The sequence below is a fragment of the Ranitomeya variabilis genome, chromosome 1 (genome assembly GCF_051348905.1).
Source record: "Ranitomeya variabilis isolate aRanVar5 chromosome 1, aRanVar5.hap1, whole genome shotgun sequence".
Classification (NCBI taxonomy): Eukaryota; Metazoa; Chordata; class Amphibia; order Anura; family Dendrobatidae; genus Ranitomeya; species Ranitomeya variabilis.
In genome coordinates, this window is record NC_135232.1 from 447,832,990 (window position 1) to 447,851,565 (window position 18,576).

Below are 18,576 nucleotides of genomic sequence, written 5' to 3' on the forward strand. Positions count from 1 at the left end.
TCAACAAGCGCTAAGAGGTAATAGTTTGCAAAAATATCAAAATAAAAGAAAGCTCACAGGCACTTTAGAGAGAAGAAAAGGCAGAAATCCCCCGAGTGCCAAAACAGCATCCATCTCTGCATGGGTTATTCTCTGCTGTAGTGTTTTTCTAATAACCTGTGGAAATCTGATACAAAGAGAAAACAAGCCAGCTTGTGGAGTAACAAATGACAAAACCTTAGTGCTTTTCTTTTCCCTGAGTTTTTGCATCAAAGTGTATGAAAGTTACACTCTGTGAATGCCAAGACATATAGTGTCAATGGAAATAACTTCCAACCGAAATGTCCCTCAGCAAGATGTACTTACAAAAAAGCGAAGGTTCATAGAGCAAAAATTGGCCAATTCATGTGTGCCCATCAACCACGGCAAGGTGACACTTGTTAGGACCCATCAGAGAAGCGTCACCTTGCAGTGGTTGATGGGCACACATGAATTAGCCAATTTATGCGCTAAGAACCTTAGCTGTTATGTAAGTACATGTTGCTGAGTGACAATGTGGTTGGAAGTTGTTATTTCCATTGACACCATATTATTATTATTCATTTATATAGCACCATTAATTCCATGGTGCTGTACATGTGAAAAGGGGTTACATACAGGGTTACAGATATCGTTAACAGTAAACAAATTTACAGTGACAGACTGGTACAGAGGGGAGAGGACCCTGTCCTTGCGGACTTGCATTCTTCTACATTCACCATATGTCTTGGCATTCACAGAGTGCTGCAGTGCTTTTTTATACTTGTTTTGCAGTAGTCACTAAAGCTTGCACCTATTCACACTTGGGAGGTGAAGGTCAGGTTTTTTTTATCTAGCTATCTATCTATCTATCTAGTCATATAGCATACAGTTGTCCAGCATTGGTAATCTTATAGTGATTTTCTGATATGTATTTAAGACAAGTCTGAGAAGAAAAATCACATTTAGTTACAGTGGTTTAGTTTTCAATTTGACTCTAGCTTACATAGGTTTAGAGAATACGTCTCGAGTACACTGATGATATAAAAACCCTTAGAAAAAGTAAAAGTATGTCTCTGAAAACACTGAAAACACAATGGCACATTGCAGCATTGGATGTACTGGCCACCTACGGTGACACGCTGCGACCTGCATCTAAGACAGAGATGTAAACGCTTCCAAATGTGCTGCATTTCCTATGATTAGTCACTTGTATGCAAGTCATATGCAACAATCAGCATGGGTTTATGAGAAATCGCTCCTGTCAAACCAATCTAATCAGTTTTTATGAAGAGGTAAGCTATAGGCTGGACCACGGTGAGTCATTGGACGTGGTATATCTCGATTTTTCCAAAGCATTTGATACCGTGCCGCACAAGAGGTTGGTACACAAAATGAGAATGCTTGGTCTGGGGGAAAATGTGTGTAAATGGGTAAGTAACTGGCTTAGTGATAGAAAGCAGAGGGTGGTTATAAATGGTATAGTCTCTAACTGGGTCGCTGTGACCAGTGGGGTACCGCAGGGGTCGGTATTGGGACCTGTTCTCTTCAACATATTCATTAATGATCTGGTAGAAGGTTTACACAGTAAAATATTGATATTTGCAGATGATACAAAACTATGTAAAGCAGTTAATACAAGAGAAGATAGTATTCTGCTACAGATGGATCTGGATAAGTTGGAAACTTGGGCTGAAAGGTGGCAGATGAGGTTTAACAATGATAAATGTAAGGTTATACACATGGGAAGAAAGAATAAATATCACCATTACACACTGAATGGGAAACCACTGGGTAAATCTGACATGGAGAAGGACTTGGGGATCCTAGTTAATGATAAACTTACCTGGAGCAGCCAGTGCCAGGCAGCAGCTGCCAAGGCAAACAGGATCATGGGGTGCATTAAAAGAGGTCTGGATACACATGATGAGAGCATTATACTGCCTCTGTACAAATCCCTAGTTAGACCGCACATGGAGTACTGTGTCCAGTTTTGGGCACCGGTGCTCAAGAAGGATATAATGGAACTAGAGAGAGTACAAAGGAGGGCAACAAAATTAATAAAGGGGATGGGAGAACTACAATACCCAGATAGATTAGCGAAATTAGGATTATTTAGTCTAGAAAAAAGACGACTGAGGGGCGATCTAATAACCATGTATAAGTATATAAGGGGACAATACAAATATCTCGCAGAGGATCTGTTTATACCAAGGAAGGTGACGGGCACAAGGGGGCATTCTTTGCGTCTGGAGGAGAGAAGGTTTTTCCACCAAAATAGAAGAGGATTCTTTACTGTTAGGGCAGTGAGAATCTGGAATTGCTTGCCTGAGGAGCTGGTGATGGCGAACTCAGTTGAGGGGTTCAAGAAAGGCCTGGATGTCTTCCTGGAGCAGAACAATATTGTATCATACAATTATTAGGTTCTGTAGAAGGACGTAGATCTGGGGATTTATTATGATGGAATATAGGCTGAACTGGATGGACAAATGTCTTTTTTCGGCCTTACTAACTATGTAACAAGTGGTTGCTAAATTTACAGCAAAATCACAGCTCTAAAATAACTGTGCACCAGCAAGTCACAGACAAGTTGCATTAATGGTTTAGTTGCGCACCATTTCAGAGGATTGCTGTGGTGCGTCACGTCTCCGAGTATCTCCAGCCTAAGGGTACCGTCACACAGTGCAATTTTGATCGCTACGACGGCACGATCCGTGACGTCGCAGCGATCGTATGATTATCACTCCAGCGTCGTAGACTGCGGTCACACGTTGCAATCACGGCGCTGGAGCGATGCCGAAGTCCCCGGGTAACCAGGGTAAACATCGGGTTACTAAGCGCAGGGCCGCGCTTAGTAACCCGATGTTTACCGTGGTTACCAGCGTAAAAGTAAAAAAAAAAAAAACCGTACATGCTCACCATCTGATGTCCGTCCGGTCCCTTGCCGTCCACTTCCCGCTCTGACAGATCCGGCCGTACAGTGAGAGCAGAGTGCAGCGGTGACGTTACCGCTGTGATCTGCTCTCACTTTCCGGTCGGCAGACAGTCAGAGCGGGAAGCGGACGGCAAGGGACCGGACGGACATCAGATGGTGAGCATGTACGGTTTTTTTTTTTTACTTTTACGCTGGTAACCACGGTAAACATCGGGTTACTAAGTGTGGCCCTGCGCTTAGTTACCCGATGTTTACCCTGGTTACCAGCGAACGCATCGCTGGATCGCTGTCACACACAACGATCCAGCGATGTCAGCGGGTGATCAAGCGACGAAAGAAAGTTCCAAACGATCTGCTACGACGTACGATTCTCAGCAGGATCCCTGATCGCTGCTGCGTGTCAGACACTGCGATATCGTAACGATATCGCTAGAACGTCACGAATCGTACCGTCGTAGCGATCAAAATGGTACTGTGTGACAGTACCCTAAGTCTACAGTACATGCAAATGTATTACAAGCAGCATTGCAGATAACATCTAGCAGATAATGCAAAAAAAGGCAAACCTTGCTAAGCATGGGTCCATGTTACACTCCTGGAGCCTGGGTTTGGGCTTCACGTTTTCTGGATAGTAATGGCAATACTGATCTGCCACTACCCTGCCACTTCTCATGTCATAACATTCAGCCGACGTCAGCTGGTATCCTGCAAATATAACAGCACAATCTAAGCACTTCCATGGTCTTAATTGCACTGACTATGCCAATCTTTTTTGTCTTTAGCTTAGGTTAAAGACCGAAACATTGGTAAAAAAAAATTAAGTTAATTAACCAAAACTATAGGGCGCCTCATCAGTGTCTATCAAAATATAAAAATGAATACTCGATCAACCACGGTGGCCTAATAATACTTGGGTTGCCATCTGTCAGCAAATTTACAGACAGTCCAAAAAAAATATGGTAGTTTTCTCTGCCGTCCGCAGCACAGTCTTTGAACTTCGCATGCACTGTACAAAAAGGACCTCACCGGTAGAAGGACGTCGGAGAGAAGATCCAATCACCGTTGAGCGCGCTGGATCTCCAAAGCAGCCCAGTCCTGTGCTGAAGTTTCGTGACCAGCGCTGGGTGAGAATAACGGAGTGTGCGGTGTACATACTACATGGTGTAACCTCACACTATACAGAATATACACCACCGGGGCAGTTGCTATGCAACGTGATTCAGGGCCTGCATCATTTTTTTTTTTTTAATAATGTTGATTTCATTTCGAAACTCCAGTGATTAGTGATTGTCAGTCCACTGCTTGGACCATGCATGGAGCTCTGCCACTAATCACTGCTTGTAATCTCTGAGCAGATGGCTCCTGTCACTACTGTACCTGAGTATTAGGCTACTTTCACACTAGCGTCGTGCACTGCACATCGCTATGCATCGTTGTGGCTAAAAAACGCATCCTGCAAAATTGCTTGCAGGATGCGTTTTTTTGTCCATAGACTAACATTAGCGACGCATTGCCATACGTCATAACCGTCGTGCGATGGTTGCGTCATGTTGTGTCGGACCGTCGGCACCAAAAAACGTTGCATGTAACGTTTTTTGGTGCGTCGTGTCCACCATTTCCGACCGCGCATGCGCGGCCGGAACTCCGCCCCCTCCTCCCCACACTTCACAATCGGGCAGCGGATGCGTTGAAAAACAGCATCCGCTGCCCCCGTTGTGCGGCACTTTCACTGCTTGCGTCGGTACCTCGCAACGACGCAATTCGTCGTGCGTCGTACGACGCTAGTGTGAAAGTAGCCTTATATACATACTGCACATTATCACTTCTCCTGTCCTGTACATATACAGTTCACAGTACCACTTCTTCTGTCTTGTATATACACTGCACAGTACCACTCCTCCTGTCCTGTATATATACACTGCACGCACAGTACCACTTCTCCTGTTCTGTATATATACACTGCACAGTACCACTCCTCCTGTCCTGTATATATATATATATATATATATATATATATATATATATATATATATATATATATATATATACACTGCACAGTACCACTTCTCCTGTCCTGTATATATACACTGCACAGTACCGCTCCTCCTGTCCTGTATATATACACTGCACAGTACCACTTCTCATGTCCTGTATATATACACTGCACAGTACCACTCCTCCTGCATATATACACTGCACAGTACCACTCCTCCTGTCCTGTATATATACACTGCACAGTACCACTCCTCCTGTCCTGTATATATACACTGCACAGTACCACTCCTCCTGTCCTGTATATATACACTGCACAGTACCACTCTTCCTGTCCTGTATATATACACTGCACAGTACCACTCCTGTCCTGTATATATACACTGCACAGTACCACTCCTCCTGCCCTGTATATATACACTGCACAGTACCACTTCTCCTGTCCTGTATATATACAATGCACAGTACCACTCCTCCTGTCCTGTATATACACTGCACAGTACCACTCCTCCTGTCCTGTATATATACACTGCACAGTACCACTCCTCCTGTCCTGTATATATACACTGCACAGTACCACTCCTGTCCTGTATATATACACTGCACAGTACCACTCCTCCTGCCCTGTATATATACACTGCACAGTACCACTCCTCCTGTCCTGTATATATATACTGCACAGTACCACTTCTCCTGTCCTGTATATATACACTGCACAGTACCGCTCCTCCTGTCCTGTATATACACACTGCATAGTACCATACCACTCCTCCTGTCCTGTATATACACACTGCACAGTACCACTTCTCCTGTCCTGTATATATACACTGCACAGTACCACTCTTCCTGTCCTGTACATATACACTGCACAGTACCACTTCTCCTGTCCTGTATATATACACTGCACAGTACCACTCTTCCTGTCCTGTATATATACACTGCACAGTACCACTCCTCCTGTATTGTATACAGTATATACACTGCATAGTACCACTCCTCGTGTCCTATATTTACACTGCACAGTACCACTTCTCCTGTCCTGTATATATACACTGCACAGTACCACTTCTCCTGTCCTGTATATATACACTGCAAAGTACCACTTCTCCTGTCCTGTATATATACAATGCACAGTACCACTCCTCCTACATATATACACTGCACAGTACTACTTCTCCTATCCTGTATATATACACTGCACAGTATCACTTCTCCTGTCCTGTATATATACAATGCACAGTACCACTCCTCCTGTCCTGTATATATACACTGCACAGTACCACTCCTCCTGTCCTGTATATATACACTACACAGTACCACTCCTCATGTCCTGTATATACACACTGCACAGTACCACTTCTCATGTCCTGTATATACACTGCACAGTACCACTCCTCCTGTCCTGTATATATACACTACACAGTACCACTTCTCCTGTCCTGTATATACACTGCACAGTACCACTCCTCCTGTCCTGTACATATACACTACACAGTAGCACTTCTCCTGTCCTGTATATATACACTGCACAGTACCACTCCTCCTGTCCTGTATATATACACTGCACAGTACCACTCCTCCTGTCCTGTATATATACACTGCACAGTACCACTCCTTCTGTCCTGTATATATACACTGCACAGTACCACTCCTCCTGTCCTGTACATATACACTGCACAGTACCACTTCTCCTGTCCTGTATATATACACTGCACAGTACCACTCCTCCTGTCCTGTATATACACTGCACAGTGCCACTCCTCCTGTCCTGTATATATACACTGCATAGTACCACTCCTCCTGTCCTGTATATACACACTGCACAGTACCACTCCTCCTGTCCTGTATATATACACTGCACAGTACCGCTCCTCCTGTCCTGTATATATACACTGCACAGTACCACTCCTCCTGTCCTGTATATATACACTGCACAGTACCACTCCTCCTGTCCTGTATATATACACTGCACAGTACCACTCCTTCTGTCCTGTATATATACACTGCACAGTACCACTCCTCCTGTCCTGTACATATACACTGCACAGTACCACTTCTCCTGTCCTGTATATATACACTGCACAGTACCACTCCTCCTGTCCTGTATATACACTGCACAGTGCCACTCCTCCTGTCCTGTATATATACACTGCATAGTACCACTCCTCCTGTCCTGTATATATACACTGCACAGTACCACTTCTCGTGTCCTGTATACTGTGTGTAATTCTCAGTATCTGTATTATTCTGTATATATACACTGTACAGTACCACTTCTCCTGTCCTGTATACTGTGTGTAATTCTCAGTATCTGTATTATTCTGTATATATACACTGTACAGTACCACTTCTCCTGTCCTGTATACTGGGTGTAATCCTCAGTATCTGTATTATTCTGTATATATACACTGCACAGTACCACTTCTCCTGTCCTGTATACTGGGTGTAATTCTCAGTATCTGTATTATTCTGTGCATATAAACTGCAAAAAAGAAAAGAATGTCCAGCTTCACCGAGTCCGTAAAAAAGAGTTTTCTTTATTCACAAACTTTAAACATGGAGGATACAGACTTCAGCATGAACCATATGGGTAAGAATCTCAACACGTTTCTGGAGACTAAGCTCCCTTAATCATGACATCACCACTCCTCCTGTCCTGTACATATACACTGCACAATACCACTTCTCCTGTCCTGTATACTGGGTGTAATTTTCAGTATATGTATTATCCTGTATATATACACTGCACAGTACCACTTCTCCTGTCCTGTATACTGAGTCTAATTCTCAGTATCTGTATTATTCTGTATATATACACTGCACAGTATCACTTTTCCTGTCCTGTATACTGGGTGTAATCCTCAGTAGCTGTATTATTCTGTATATGCACTGCACAGTACCACTTCTCCTGTCCTGTATACTGGGTATAATTCTCAGTATCTCTATTATTCTGTATATATACACTGCACAGTACCACTTCTCCTGTCCTGTACACTGGGTGTAATTCTCAGTATCTGTATTATTCTGTATATATACACTGCACAATACCACTTCTCCTGTCCTGTATACTGGGTGTAATTCTCAGTATCTGTATTATTCTGTATATATATACTGCACTGTACCACTTCTCCTGCCCTGTATACTGGGTGTAATTCTCAGTACCTGTATTATTCTGTATATATACACTGCACAATACCACTTCTCCTGTCCTGTATACTGGGTGTAATCCTCAGTATCTGTATTATTCTGTATATTTACACTGCACAGTACCACTTCTCCTGTCCTGTATACTGGGGGTAATTCTCAGTATCTGTATTATTCTGTATATATACACTGCACAGTACCACTTCTTCTGTCCTGTATACTGAGTCTAATCCTCAGTATCTGTATTATTCTGTATATATACACTGCACAGTACCACTTCTCGTGTCCTGTATACTGTGTGTAATTCTCAGTATCTGTATTATTCTGTATATATACACTGCACAGTACCACTTCTCCTGTCCTGTATACTGTGTGTAATTCTCAGTATCTGTATTATTCTGTATATATACACTGTACAGTACCACTTCTCCTGTCCTGTATACTGGGTGTAATCCTCAGTATCTGTATTATTCTGTATATATACACTGCACAGTACCACTTCTCCTGTCCTGTATACTGGGTGTAATTCTCAGTATCTGTATTATTCTGTGCATATAAACTGCAAAAAAGAAAAGAATGTCCAGCTTCACCGAGTCCGTAAAAAAGAGTTTTCTTTATTCACAAACTTTAAACATGGAGGATACAGACTTCAGCATGAACCATATGGGTAAGAATCTCAACACGTTTCTGGAGACTAAGCTCCCTTAATCATGACATCACCACTCCTCCTGTCCTGTACATATACACTGCACAATACCACTTCTCCTGTCCTGTATACTGGGTGTAATTTTCAGTATATGTATTATCCTGTATATATACACTGCACAGTACCACTTCTCCTGTCCTGTATACTGAGTCTAATTCTCAGTATCTGTATTATTCTGTATATATACACTGCACAGTATCACTTTTCCTGTCCTGTATACTGGGTGTAATCCTCAGTAGCTGTATTATTCTGTATATATACTGCACAGTACCACTTCTCCTGTCCTGTATACTGGGTATAATTCTCAGTATCTCTATTATTCTGTATATATACACTGCACAGTACCACTTCTCCTGTCCTGTACACTGGGTGTAATTCTCAGTATCTGTATTATTCTGTATATATACACTGCACAATACCACTTCTCCTGTCCTGTATACTGGGTGTAATTCTCAGTATCTGTATTATTCTGTATATATATACTGCACTGTACCACTTCTCCTGTCCTGTATACTGGGTGTAATTCTCAGTACCTGTATTATTCTGTATACATACACTGCACAATACCACTTCTCCTGTCCTGTATACTGGGTGTAAATCTCAGTATCTGTATTATTCTGTATATATACACTGCACAATACCACTTCTCCTGTCCTGTATACTGGGTGTAAATCTCAGTACCTGTATTATTCTGTATATGCACTGCACAATACCACTTCTCCTGTCCTGTATACTGGGTATAATTCTCAGTATCTGTATTATTCTGTATACATACACTGCACAATACCACTTCTCCTGTCCTGTATACTGGGTATAATTCTCAGTATCTGTATTATTCTGTATATATACACTGCACAGTACCACTTCTCCTGTCCTGTATACTGGGTGTAATTCTCAGTACCTGTATTATTCTGTATATATACACTGCACAGTACCACTTCTCCTGTCCTGTATACTGGGTGTAATTCTCAGTACCTGTATTATTCTGTATATATACACTGCACAGTACCACTTCTCCTGTCCTGTATACTGGGTGTAATTTTCAGTACCTGTATTATTCTGTATATATACACTGCACAGTACCACTTCTCCTGTCCTGTATACTGGGTGTAATTCTCAGTAGCTGTATTATACTGTATGTATACACTGCACAGTACCACTCCTCCTGTCCTGTATACTGGGTGTAATTCTCAGTATCTGCATTATACTGTATGTATACACTGCACAGTACCACTCCTCCTGTCCTGTATACTGGGTGTAATTCTCAGTACCTGTATTATTCTGTATGTATACACTGCACAATACCACTTCTCCTGTCCTGTATACTGGGTGTAAATCTCAGTATCTGTATTATTCTGTATATGCACTGCACAATACCACTTCTCCTGTCCTGTATACTGGGTATAATTCTCAGTATCTGTATTATTCTGTATACATACACTGCACAATACCACTTCTCCTGTCCTGTATACTGGGTGTAATTTTCAGTACCTGTATTATTCTGTATGTATACACTGCACAGTACCACTTCTCCTGTCCTGTATACTGGGTGTAATTCTCAGTAGCTGTATTATACTGTATGTATACACTGCACAGTACCACTCCTCCTGTCCTGTATACTGGGTGTAATTCTCAGTACCTGTATTATTCTGTATATATATACACTGCACAGTACCACTTCTCCTGTCCTGTATACTGGGTGTAATCCTCAGTATCTGTATTATTCTGTATATATACACTGCACAGTACCACTCCTCCTGTCCTGTATACTGGGTGTAATTCTCAGTATCTGTATTATTCTGTATATATACACTGCACAGTACCACTTCTCCTGTCCTGTATACTGGGTGTAATCCTCAGTATCTGTATTATTCTGTATATATACACTGCACAGTACCACTTCTCCTGTCCTGTATACTGGGTGTAATCCTCAGTATCTGTATTATTCTGTATATATACACTGCACAGTACCACTCCTCCTGTCCTGTATACTGGGTGTAATTCTCAGTATCTGTATTATTCTGAATAAACTGCACAGTACCACTCCTCCTGTCCTGTATACTGGGTGTAATTTTCAGTACCTGTATTATTCCGTATATATACACTGCACAGTACCACTTCTCCTGTCCTGTATACTGGGTGTAATTTTCAGAACCTGTATTATTCTGTATATATACACTGCACAGTACCACTCCTCCTGTCCTGTACATATACACTGCGCAGTACCACTTCTCCTGTCCAGTATATATACACTGCACAGTACCACTTCTCATGTCCTGTGTATATACACTGCACAGTACCGCTCCTCCTGTCCTGTATATATACACTGCACAGTGTAATTCTCAGTATCTGTATTATTCTGTATATATACACTGCACAGTACCACTTCTCCTGTCCTGTATACTGGGTGTAACCCTCAGTATCTGTATTATTCTGTATATATACACTGCACAGTACCACTCCTCCTGTCCTGTATACTGGGTGTAATTTTCAGTACCTGTATTATTCTGTATATATACACTGCACAGTACCACTCCTCCTGTCCTGTACATATACACTGCACAGTACCACTTCTCCTGTCCAGTATATATATACACTGCACAGTACCACTTCTCATGTCCTGTGTATATACACTGCACAGTATCACTCCTCCTGTCCTGTATATACACTGCACAGTACCACTCCTCCTGTCCTGTATGTATACACTGCACAGTACCACTCCTCCTGTCCTGTATATGTATATATACACTGCACAGTACCGCTCCTCCTGTCCTGTACATATACACTGCACAGCCAGTACCACTTCTCCTGTCCTGTATACTGGGTGTATTCCTCAGTATCTGTATATTCTGTATGTATACACTGCACAGAACCAATTCTGCCCTATATATTGGGTGTAATTCTTAGTATCTTGTATTCAGGATGTTGTTATGGGGCATGGTCTTTGTGGGGGTTTCATATTTATGGGGGCATGGCAAAATGTCTGTAAAAATTTGGGACTGTCTGTGAAGTTTGGATCAGTTGTGCAGAAAAATGTGAATACTAGTGTCACGCTCATGCCCTGACTGGTGGGCGTGAGCTCGGGGGGTTTGTGGCCCCACTTTGCCACAAACCAGACTACCCTGGAAGGGGCGTGACTATGACAGCTGCCTGGGTTTTCACTGGAGCCTCTGATGGTGAGGTCAGGCTTGTGCAGCAGGCAGCTGCCAGGTGCTACTCCAGGGTGGTGTCTGGTTGTGGCTGCTGATCCCACTTGGGAGCCAGGAACACCAGGATTGGTGCGGTCATCAGGCAGGACTGGCAGAAGAATACGGCTGAAACTCAGACGAGTAGGCTGGCACGGCTGAGACACAGGGCTGGCAGAGACACGGCAGAGAACACAGGGCTGGCAGAGACACGGCAGAGAACACAGGACTGGCAGGGACACGGCAGAGAACACAGGACTGGCAGGGACGGCAGGAAACACAGGACTGGCTACGACGGCAGGAACAGCAGGACTGGAAGGCACGGCAGGAACACTGGATTGGAAGGCACGGCAGAGAACACAGGACTGGTTGATGTGGTTTATGAAGGAAAGGTAGGGACCTGTTCACACTGGAGGTGCAGGTACGGATATGTAGTGTGGAGGAACAGGTAGGGACCTGTTCACACAGGAGGTGCAGGGACGGATATGAAATATGAAGGAACAGGTAGGGACCTGTTCACACAGGAGGTGCAGGAAAGGACACAAGCAGAAAGGAATGAGGAATGAAGGAACAGGTTGGGACCTGTTCACACAGGAGATGTAGGTACGGAAACAAGTCAGAAGGAAAGAAGAATGAAGGAACAGGTTGGGACCTGTTCACACAGGAAGAGAACCGCAAGGCTGTGGATAGGAATGGTAGAGCAGCAAGAGATAGTGTAGCAACAAAAGCTAAGCAGAGCAGAACCGCAAGGAATACGGAGAGGAGCTGCAGCGAGAGGTTTCTGCAGCAAAGCAGAGCGGAGCCACAAAGAATGTGGAGAGGAGCTGCAGCAAGGGATAACTGCAGCAGCAGAAGATAAGCAGAGTAGAAAGGAGCAGAACCGCAGGAGTGTGGAGCAGAGGTAAAGCCACAAAGGTACAGAGCAGGCAGAGCCGCAAGAGTGCGGAGTGTAAGCAGACTGAGAACACGAGGAAAGACACAGCAGGTAAGGAAGCCACAGACTAGGAGACCGAGATAAGACTAAGTTCAGACAAGGAAATGGAACAAGACAAGAAACAAGGACAAAGACACAGGGACCAGGATATTCTGCCTCCTGGAGGGCGGACAACAAGACCAAGGCAATAGCACAGAGAAAAGCCTCCAGAGAGGGAGTAACTCAGAGCAAGACCTGGCAAACTCAGCAGCTAAACACTAACTGAGCAAACACATTGCACAGGACCAGACCACTGGGTGGAGCTGCACTAAATACTGGAGGCCTCCTGGCAATTGGTCAGGAACAGATTAGACAGATGCACCTGATTCCTATAAGATCCAGAGAGTTCAGGCGCCCTATACACACAGCCATGAATCATGCAGAGAGCAGAGACACAGAACTTCGAGCTGGCATGAAACAGAAACCACATCATGACCTGAAGCAGTGGGTAAGATAGTGTGAGAGATGCGAGGCCATGCCGTGATGCCAGCAGAGTTGTTACAACTAGGTTAGAAACCCTGAATGCCAACTTAGTATAAATTTTAGTCTTTAATTACCTCCTCCACAAGATGCTGAGCATGGAAAGAAGTCAGTTTCTCTCCAGCGATGTATGATAGGCTGGTAGAAGATAAACTGCACCACACTATCAGCAGCACCTGCGTAATGAACCTGAAAAATAAACCAACAGCTTAGACAACATCCTAATCATGTACTTAAAAGTTTAAATGTTTCCTTTGACTCATGGAAAATTAAAGATGGTGTAAACACCTTCATATAAGAAGTAGTGTTCTTTGTAATCTAAAAACATTATATTTAATGTTAAGGACGGTAGAATTTAAAAAATCTTTTCATTAACTAATGATTACCACTTAGACAACCTCATTTTAAATTAAATAGTAACCCTTGTAAAATAAAAATAATATTATATTTACTCACTTCCCATACTGCTGCCATTCCAGCTATATTGACATTGGGTCTCACGGGTGTCGTTTAACATTATTATGCCAAGTGAGCCCTGCGGACAATCAGTAGCCGCTATTGGCTTTCTTCGCTCCTTCTTCCACTTGTCCGAGGCTGTTCCGAATAAAGTAATAGCGCAGTTGATTGCCCACAGGGTTCACGTGGTATAACAATGTCACATGAGCCACGGGTCTCCTGTGCCGACATCGCTGGAACAGCGGCGGTACAAGGGGTGAGTATATTTTACTATTTAATTTAAAAAAGTGTTGTCCAGGTATTAATAACTAATAAATGAAATTGAAATTGCAACATCAAGAAGGAAAATTGGTGGCATTATGAAACTCATCAAATGGCAAAAAAAATTCTAAGCATCTAATTTTATTCAATATCAAGCATGAGCACCGCGTGCAGAAATACACACTCACGTGCCTTGGCTGCTATCAATGAGGTTATTAATGGTTGACTAAGGAATGTTCTGCTGCTCTTAATGCACTTAGGCATGTAAATCATCAAGATTCACTCCTGGTAGCTCACATTGTAATTGCAATGACATCTCATATTTGCTTTATATTTGATTCTTCAAATCTGACAAGACCACATGGGCAACGCCATGAAGGAGCCTTCACTAGGGAACATCACACCAGTCTTTCTTTTGGGATTATGGTGTGGGGTGGCCTAATGTACAGTAGCCAGACCCCTCTGATCTTTACTCTAGGTACACAAACAGCTTGGTGTTACATTAATTTGTTGGTGGAACCAGTGGCATGACCATTTCTCCAAAGTGTCCCAAAAGCCAATTTTCTATATGATTACGCTAGGACGCAAGTTGCCCGTGCTACTATGAGCAGCCTTTGTGTTTGAAACATGCTATCATGGCCTGCAAAGTCACCAGACTCATCTCCCATCCAGCACATCTGGTACATCATTGGTCTGCAAATGCAAAGGGACCTTTTAGCAGCAGACCTTGATTTGCACACACAAATGCATTCAGTGTGGCACTCTATTGCTCTATTCTTCTGACAATCATTACTAACCTCATTGATAGCATGCCGCATCATGTAAGTAGGTGTATTTCTTCACATGGCACTTAAACTTGATAATGAATAAATTGAGATGCTTTGATTATTTTGATTCAATTTTTTCATAATTTCCATATCATTAATATTTCTATCCATCATGTGATTTCCATATTTCTACAACTTCTAGATTTTTCCTTCAATGCTGAAGAGTGTATTTATCATTGTATATCAACTTTGAGTGTTTTGAGTTAAGTTACAGTTTAGGAACAGAATTCATGGGAAAAAAGATGCAATACAAAATGGATTCAAACTAAAGCAGAAAGGCCCTATTGAGTATAATGGGGCCTGACTGGTTTCTATTTATTTCTGTTCATTGAAGGGAACAAATGATGTTTTCTGAAATGGATGCAAAATGAAAACCAGACAGCCCCAATTCTAGTGAACAAGTCCTTTCTTTTTCGGGTTTTGCAACAGATCAATTTTCTATATGAGTTCCTTGGTAAAGCGGAACATGGATTCGGATCTCAAAGAACGGGTCTGAACAGAGCCTGTCTGTGAATGGAAACATTCTTGTCTTCATTCAGAGACTGAAAACACATCCTGATCTAGTCCAGCTGCAAAGAAATGGCGAGGGACTGAAAACAATGTATATTAGAAAATTGCATAACTTTTCATTACATAAAGATGGAACATAAAATGCAATTAAGTGCATTCTGTGAGCATTAAATAGTCACACTCCCCCTTTCCCTAGTATATTACACATTCCCCGAATCTGCACATATTTAGGAAAACTCATTTTACTATTGGATCCAAGCTAAATAGCTATTCTGTTTCTAATTTCAAGCTCAGCCTCTATATACACTGAGGACGTACGATTCATCTACACTTTGCATATAATATGTATATTCGTTATATAAGTAGCACATTTCTAAATCTAATGATTTAAACATTTAGACCATATAAATCCTAGAGGTGGAAACTGGTTAGGAAATGATTGGCAGGTTCTGGAAAAAGCAAGGACAAGCACAAGTTATATCCTCAAATTGGAAAGCATGCGAAGAATGTATATGAATAACATCTGGCAAATGTAAGGCTGACCTCTTATTACATAGAAAAATAAAAACGGCCAGGGGAACACGCTAGTATCTTAATGTGCGAGTAGAGCCGCACACTTCTGATAGCTTATCGTTTATTCATTAGGTGCTCATTTGTCACACTCATTACAAACTAGTAAGGCATGTAGTAAGTAGCTTGTAGGCTAATTTAAGATGTGCTTCTCACTTTCACAGTGATAAAGATATTTCGTCGGTAGGGTAATGGTTTCAGGGAACAGTTTTAGAAATTCTAGAGTGAAAGGTATCAAGATAAAACATATAAAATCAACAAATTGAACAGATCTCCTCCTGGTAATCCCTGCTCGGTTTACTGTCAGATTTCTAAGGCCCTTTCATACGGCAGCTGTGGGATATGAAAAAATGCCCAAAGCCTTTTAAAATGGTATGTGGTCTTACTTTTAGAGGAATTATTTAAAAGGGTTAATTTTTTTTGTTTTTGTGTATGGGGCTAAGACCTAATAGGTAGGTCGATGCTAAGTACCTGCCTGGTGCTGATCTCTGCCGGCGGAGAGCTGTAACTCCTACCAGTGATTCTCCTTCCCATCACAGTAAACTAATTAAGCTGCTACCTGCTCGTCCCTTCTCTACGGTATTTAGTGTGACAGCAAGCACCCTAAAATCATATCGATAAGAAATTAATTGTAGCTAACCAAGCATCTTGAGTGTGCCATCAAAATATGTTTGAGTTCCAGCGGCAGCATGTCTCACGCCTGTTCGACAAACACAACACATGCAAGTATTGGCTATCAAACAGGCAATCCCTGCATGTGTTGTGTCTGTAGAACAGCCGCAAGACATGCAGCCGTGGGGACTCCAACACATTATTCGAGCACGCCGAAGATACTCGGTTACAACACTCAGATAACACCTTATCCGAGCATGCTCGCTCATCACTAATTATCATCTAAATTGCTAACAGAGTGATTTAATAAAATGATTATAGTGCAGTCTTACACTAGAATTATTTGCCTGTGAAAGTGGAGGTACAAGTCTCAGAATGGACTGCTGCATAGTGGTTATTTCTCTGACCCCTACAATTGTTTCTATAGGTGAATCCAGACTTCTAGACACCAACCATGAGAGTCACTGATTTTTCAAAACTAATTATTATCTTATTATTGACCAGTTTTTTATTTCATAAGCTCACATAAAGTTTTAACCAAGCTGAGTTCACCTGTGTGTATATAAAATCGGCCGTTTTTCATCCAGAAAAGTTGGACTGTGTAGAATCATCTGTTTTGCACATTAATAATCTAAAATAATAATAAGCCATACACAGTTCTCTATGTTAATAATTGAAATGGATTTGTAAAAAAATGGCAGCCATTAGGCCATTGCCTTGCATTGGTCTGTGTGCTTTCAACATGCTTTACATACAGACAGCACACGTACCTAAAATAAGCTAATCTGAATTAGCCCTAAATGTCATTGTAAAAAAAAATGCAAGCAATGTCACAATAAACTACATGAAAAATATCACAATGATCACAACTACTTAGACTAGTTGTAGTCGCCATAATATTGTTAATGTAGTTTATTGTGGCACTGATTGCATAAAACAGTGTATCTGACTCTACATGTACACTACATGTAGGGTTGTATATAGTGGGCTACAAACAATTATATGGCTAGTGGAATACAGTACCAACATGAGTAGAGATCATGGCGACCACAAATAGTTAATAATAATAGGTTCAGTAGTGCATCTATTAATTAACTGGATGGGTCCTTCCGTGCCAGCTGTGAAAGTTTATTTTTCTACCTCCTGCTGCCCGGGCACTTCCAGGTCATGCTGCCCACAACAGGAACATTCCAACGGAATTTGCATAGAACAATATTAAAGTGTTCTTGGAGGAAAATCACAAATCTTACTAATCATCTCTGACCTCAGGGCTATTTCTACAGCCAGAGCAGTCCCTAACATGGGATTCACTGAGACCTGGTTCACGGTATTCTGACTCTCTGACATGATACCCTACATCCTAACCATGTGCGTTTTAGAAATGACAGAGCCATCAGACTAAATAAGGTGCTCATTAGGTGTCTCATCTAGAGGTATGAGGCCATAACAGAACGACTGAATCAACCAATTGCTCATATGAAATGATAAGCGTCTACAACATGTCCCAAATCATATTTATGTGCTCTTTTGAATAACTACAGGATCTAAGCATGCAGGGAGTTTGCATGTTCTGCTGATGTTTGCATGGGTTTCCTCCTCCACTCCAGAGGCCTACTGATAATGGATGTAGACTGTGAGCCCCAGAGTAACGCACTGTGGAATACGCTGGCTAGAAAGAGAAAACTGCATCTCACAGGCAGTTTACTGTATGGGGCTTCCGCTTCCTAGGAGCTCTCAGATTGCCCAGTTTATATTCCTCATTACTCTACATGACAGCACGGGTTCTATACCATGTAAAGAGCTGTGAAATTTTACAGAGACTGGAAGCAACAAGGAAGCTCTCTCAAGGACAACATACAGGAAGGACATCTCACTTGTAGTTGAGCTAGTGCCGTCCTTCCCACATTAGTCACATCAGTACATCCCCT

General features: G+C 42.1%; 1 protein-coding gene across 4 annotated transcripts in view; it reads right to left on the reverse strand.

Moving 5' to 3' along the window:
• ADAMTSL1 (ADAMTS like 1) overlaps positions 1–18,576 on the reverse strand; it is a 481,733-nt gene that overhangs the window by 204,242 nt on the left and 258,915 nt on the right. For 3 of the 4 annotated variants that reach the window (XM_077249770.1, XM_077249780.1, XM_077249800.1), the window contains exons 8-9: positions 13,490–13,601; positions 3,499–3,637 (exon numbers count right to left, since the gene is read on the reverse strand). In XM_077249770.1, the coding sequence (XP_077105885.1) occupies positions 3,499–3,637; positions 13,490–13,601 (251 nt within the window). Of the gene's footprint in view, positions 1–3,498; positions 3,638–3,958; positions 4,287–13,489; positions 13,602–18,576 lie in introns of those variants that run through there. The other variant, XM_077249791.1, reaches the window with a different exon arrangement.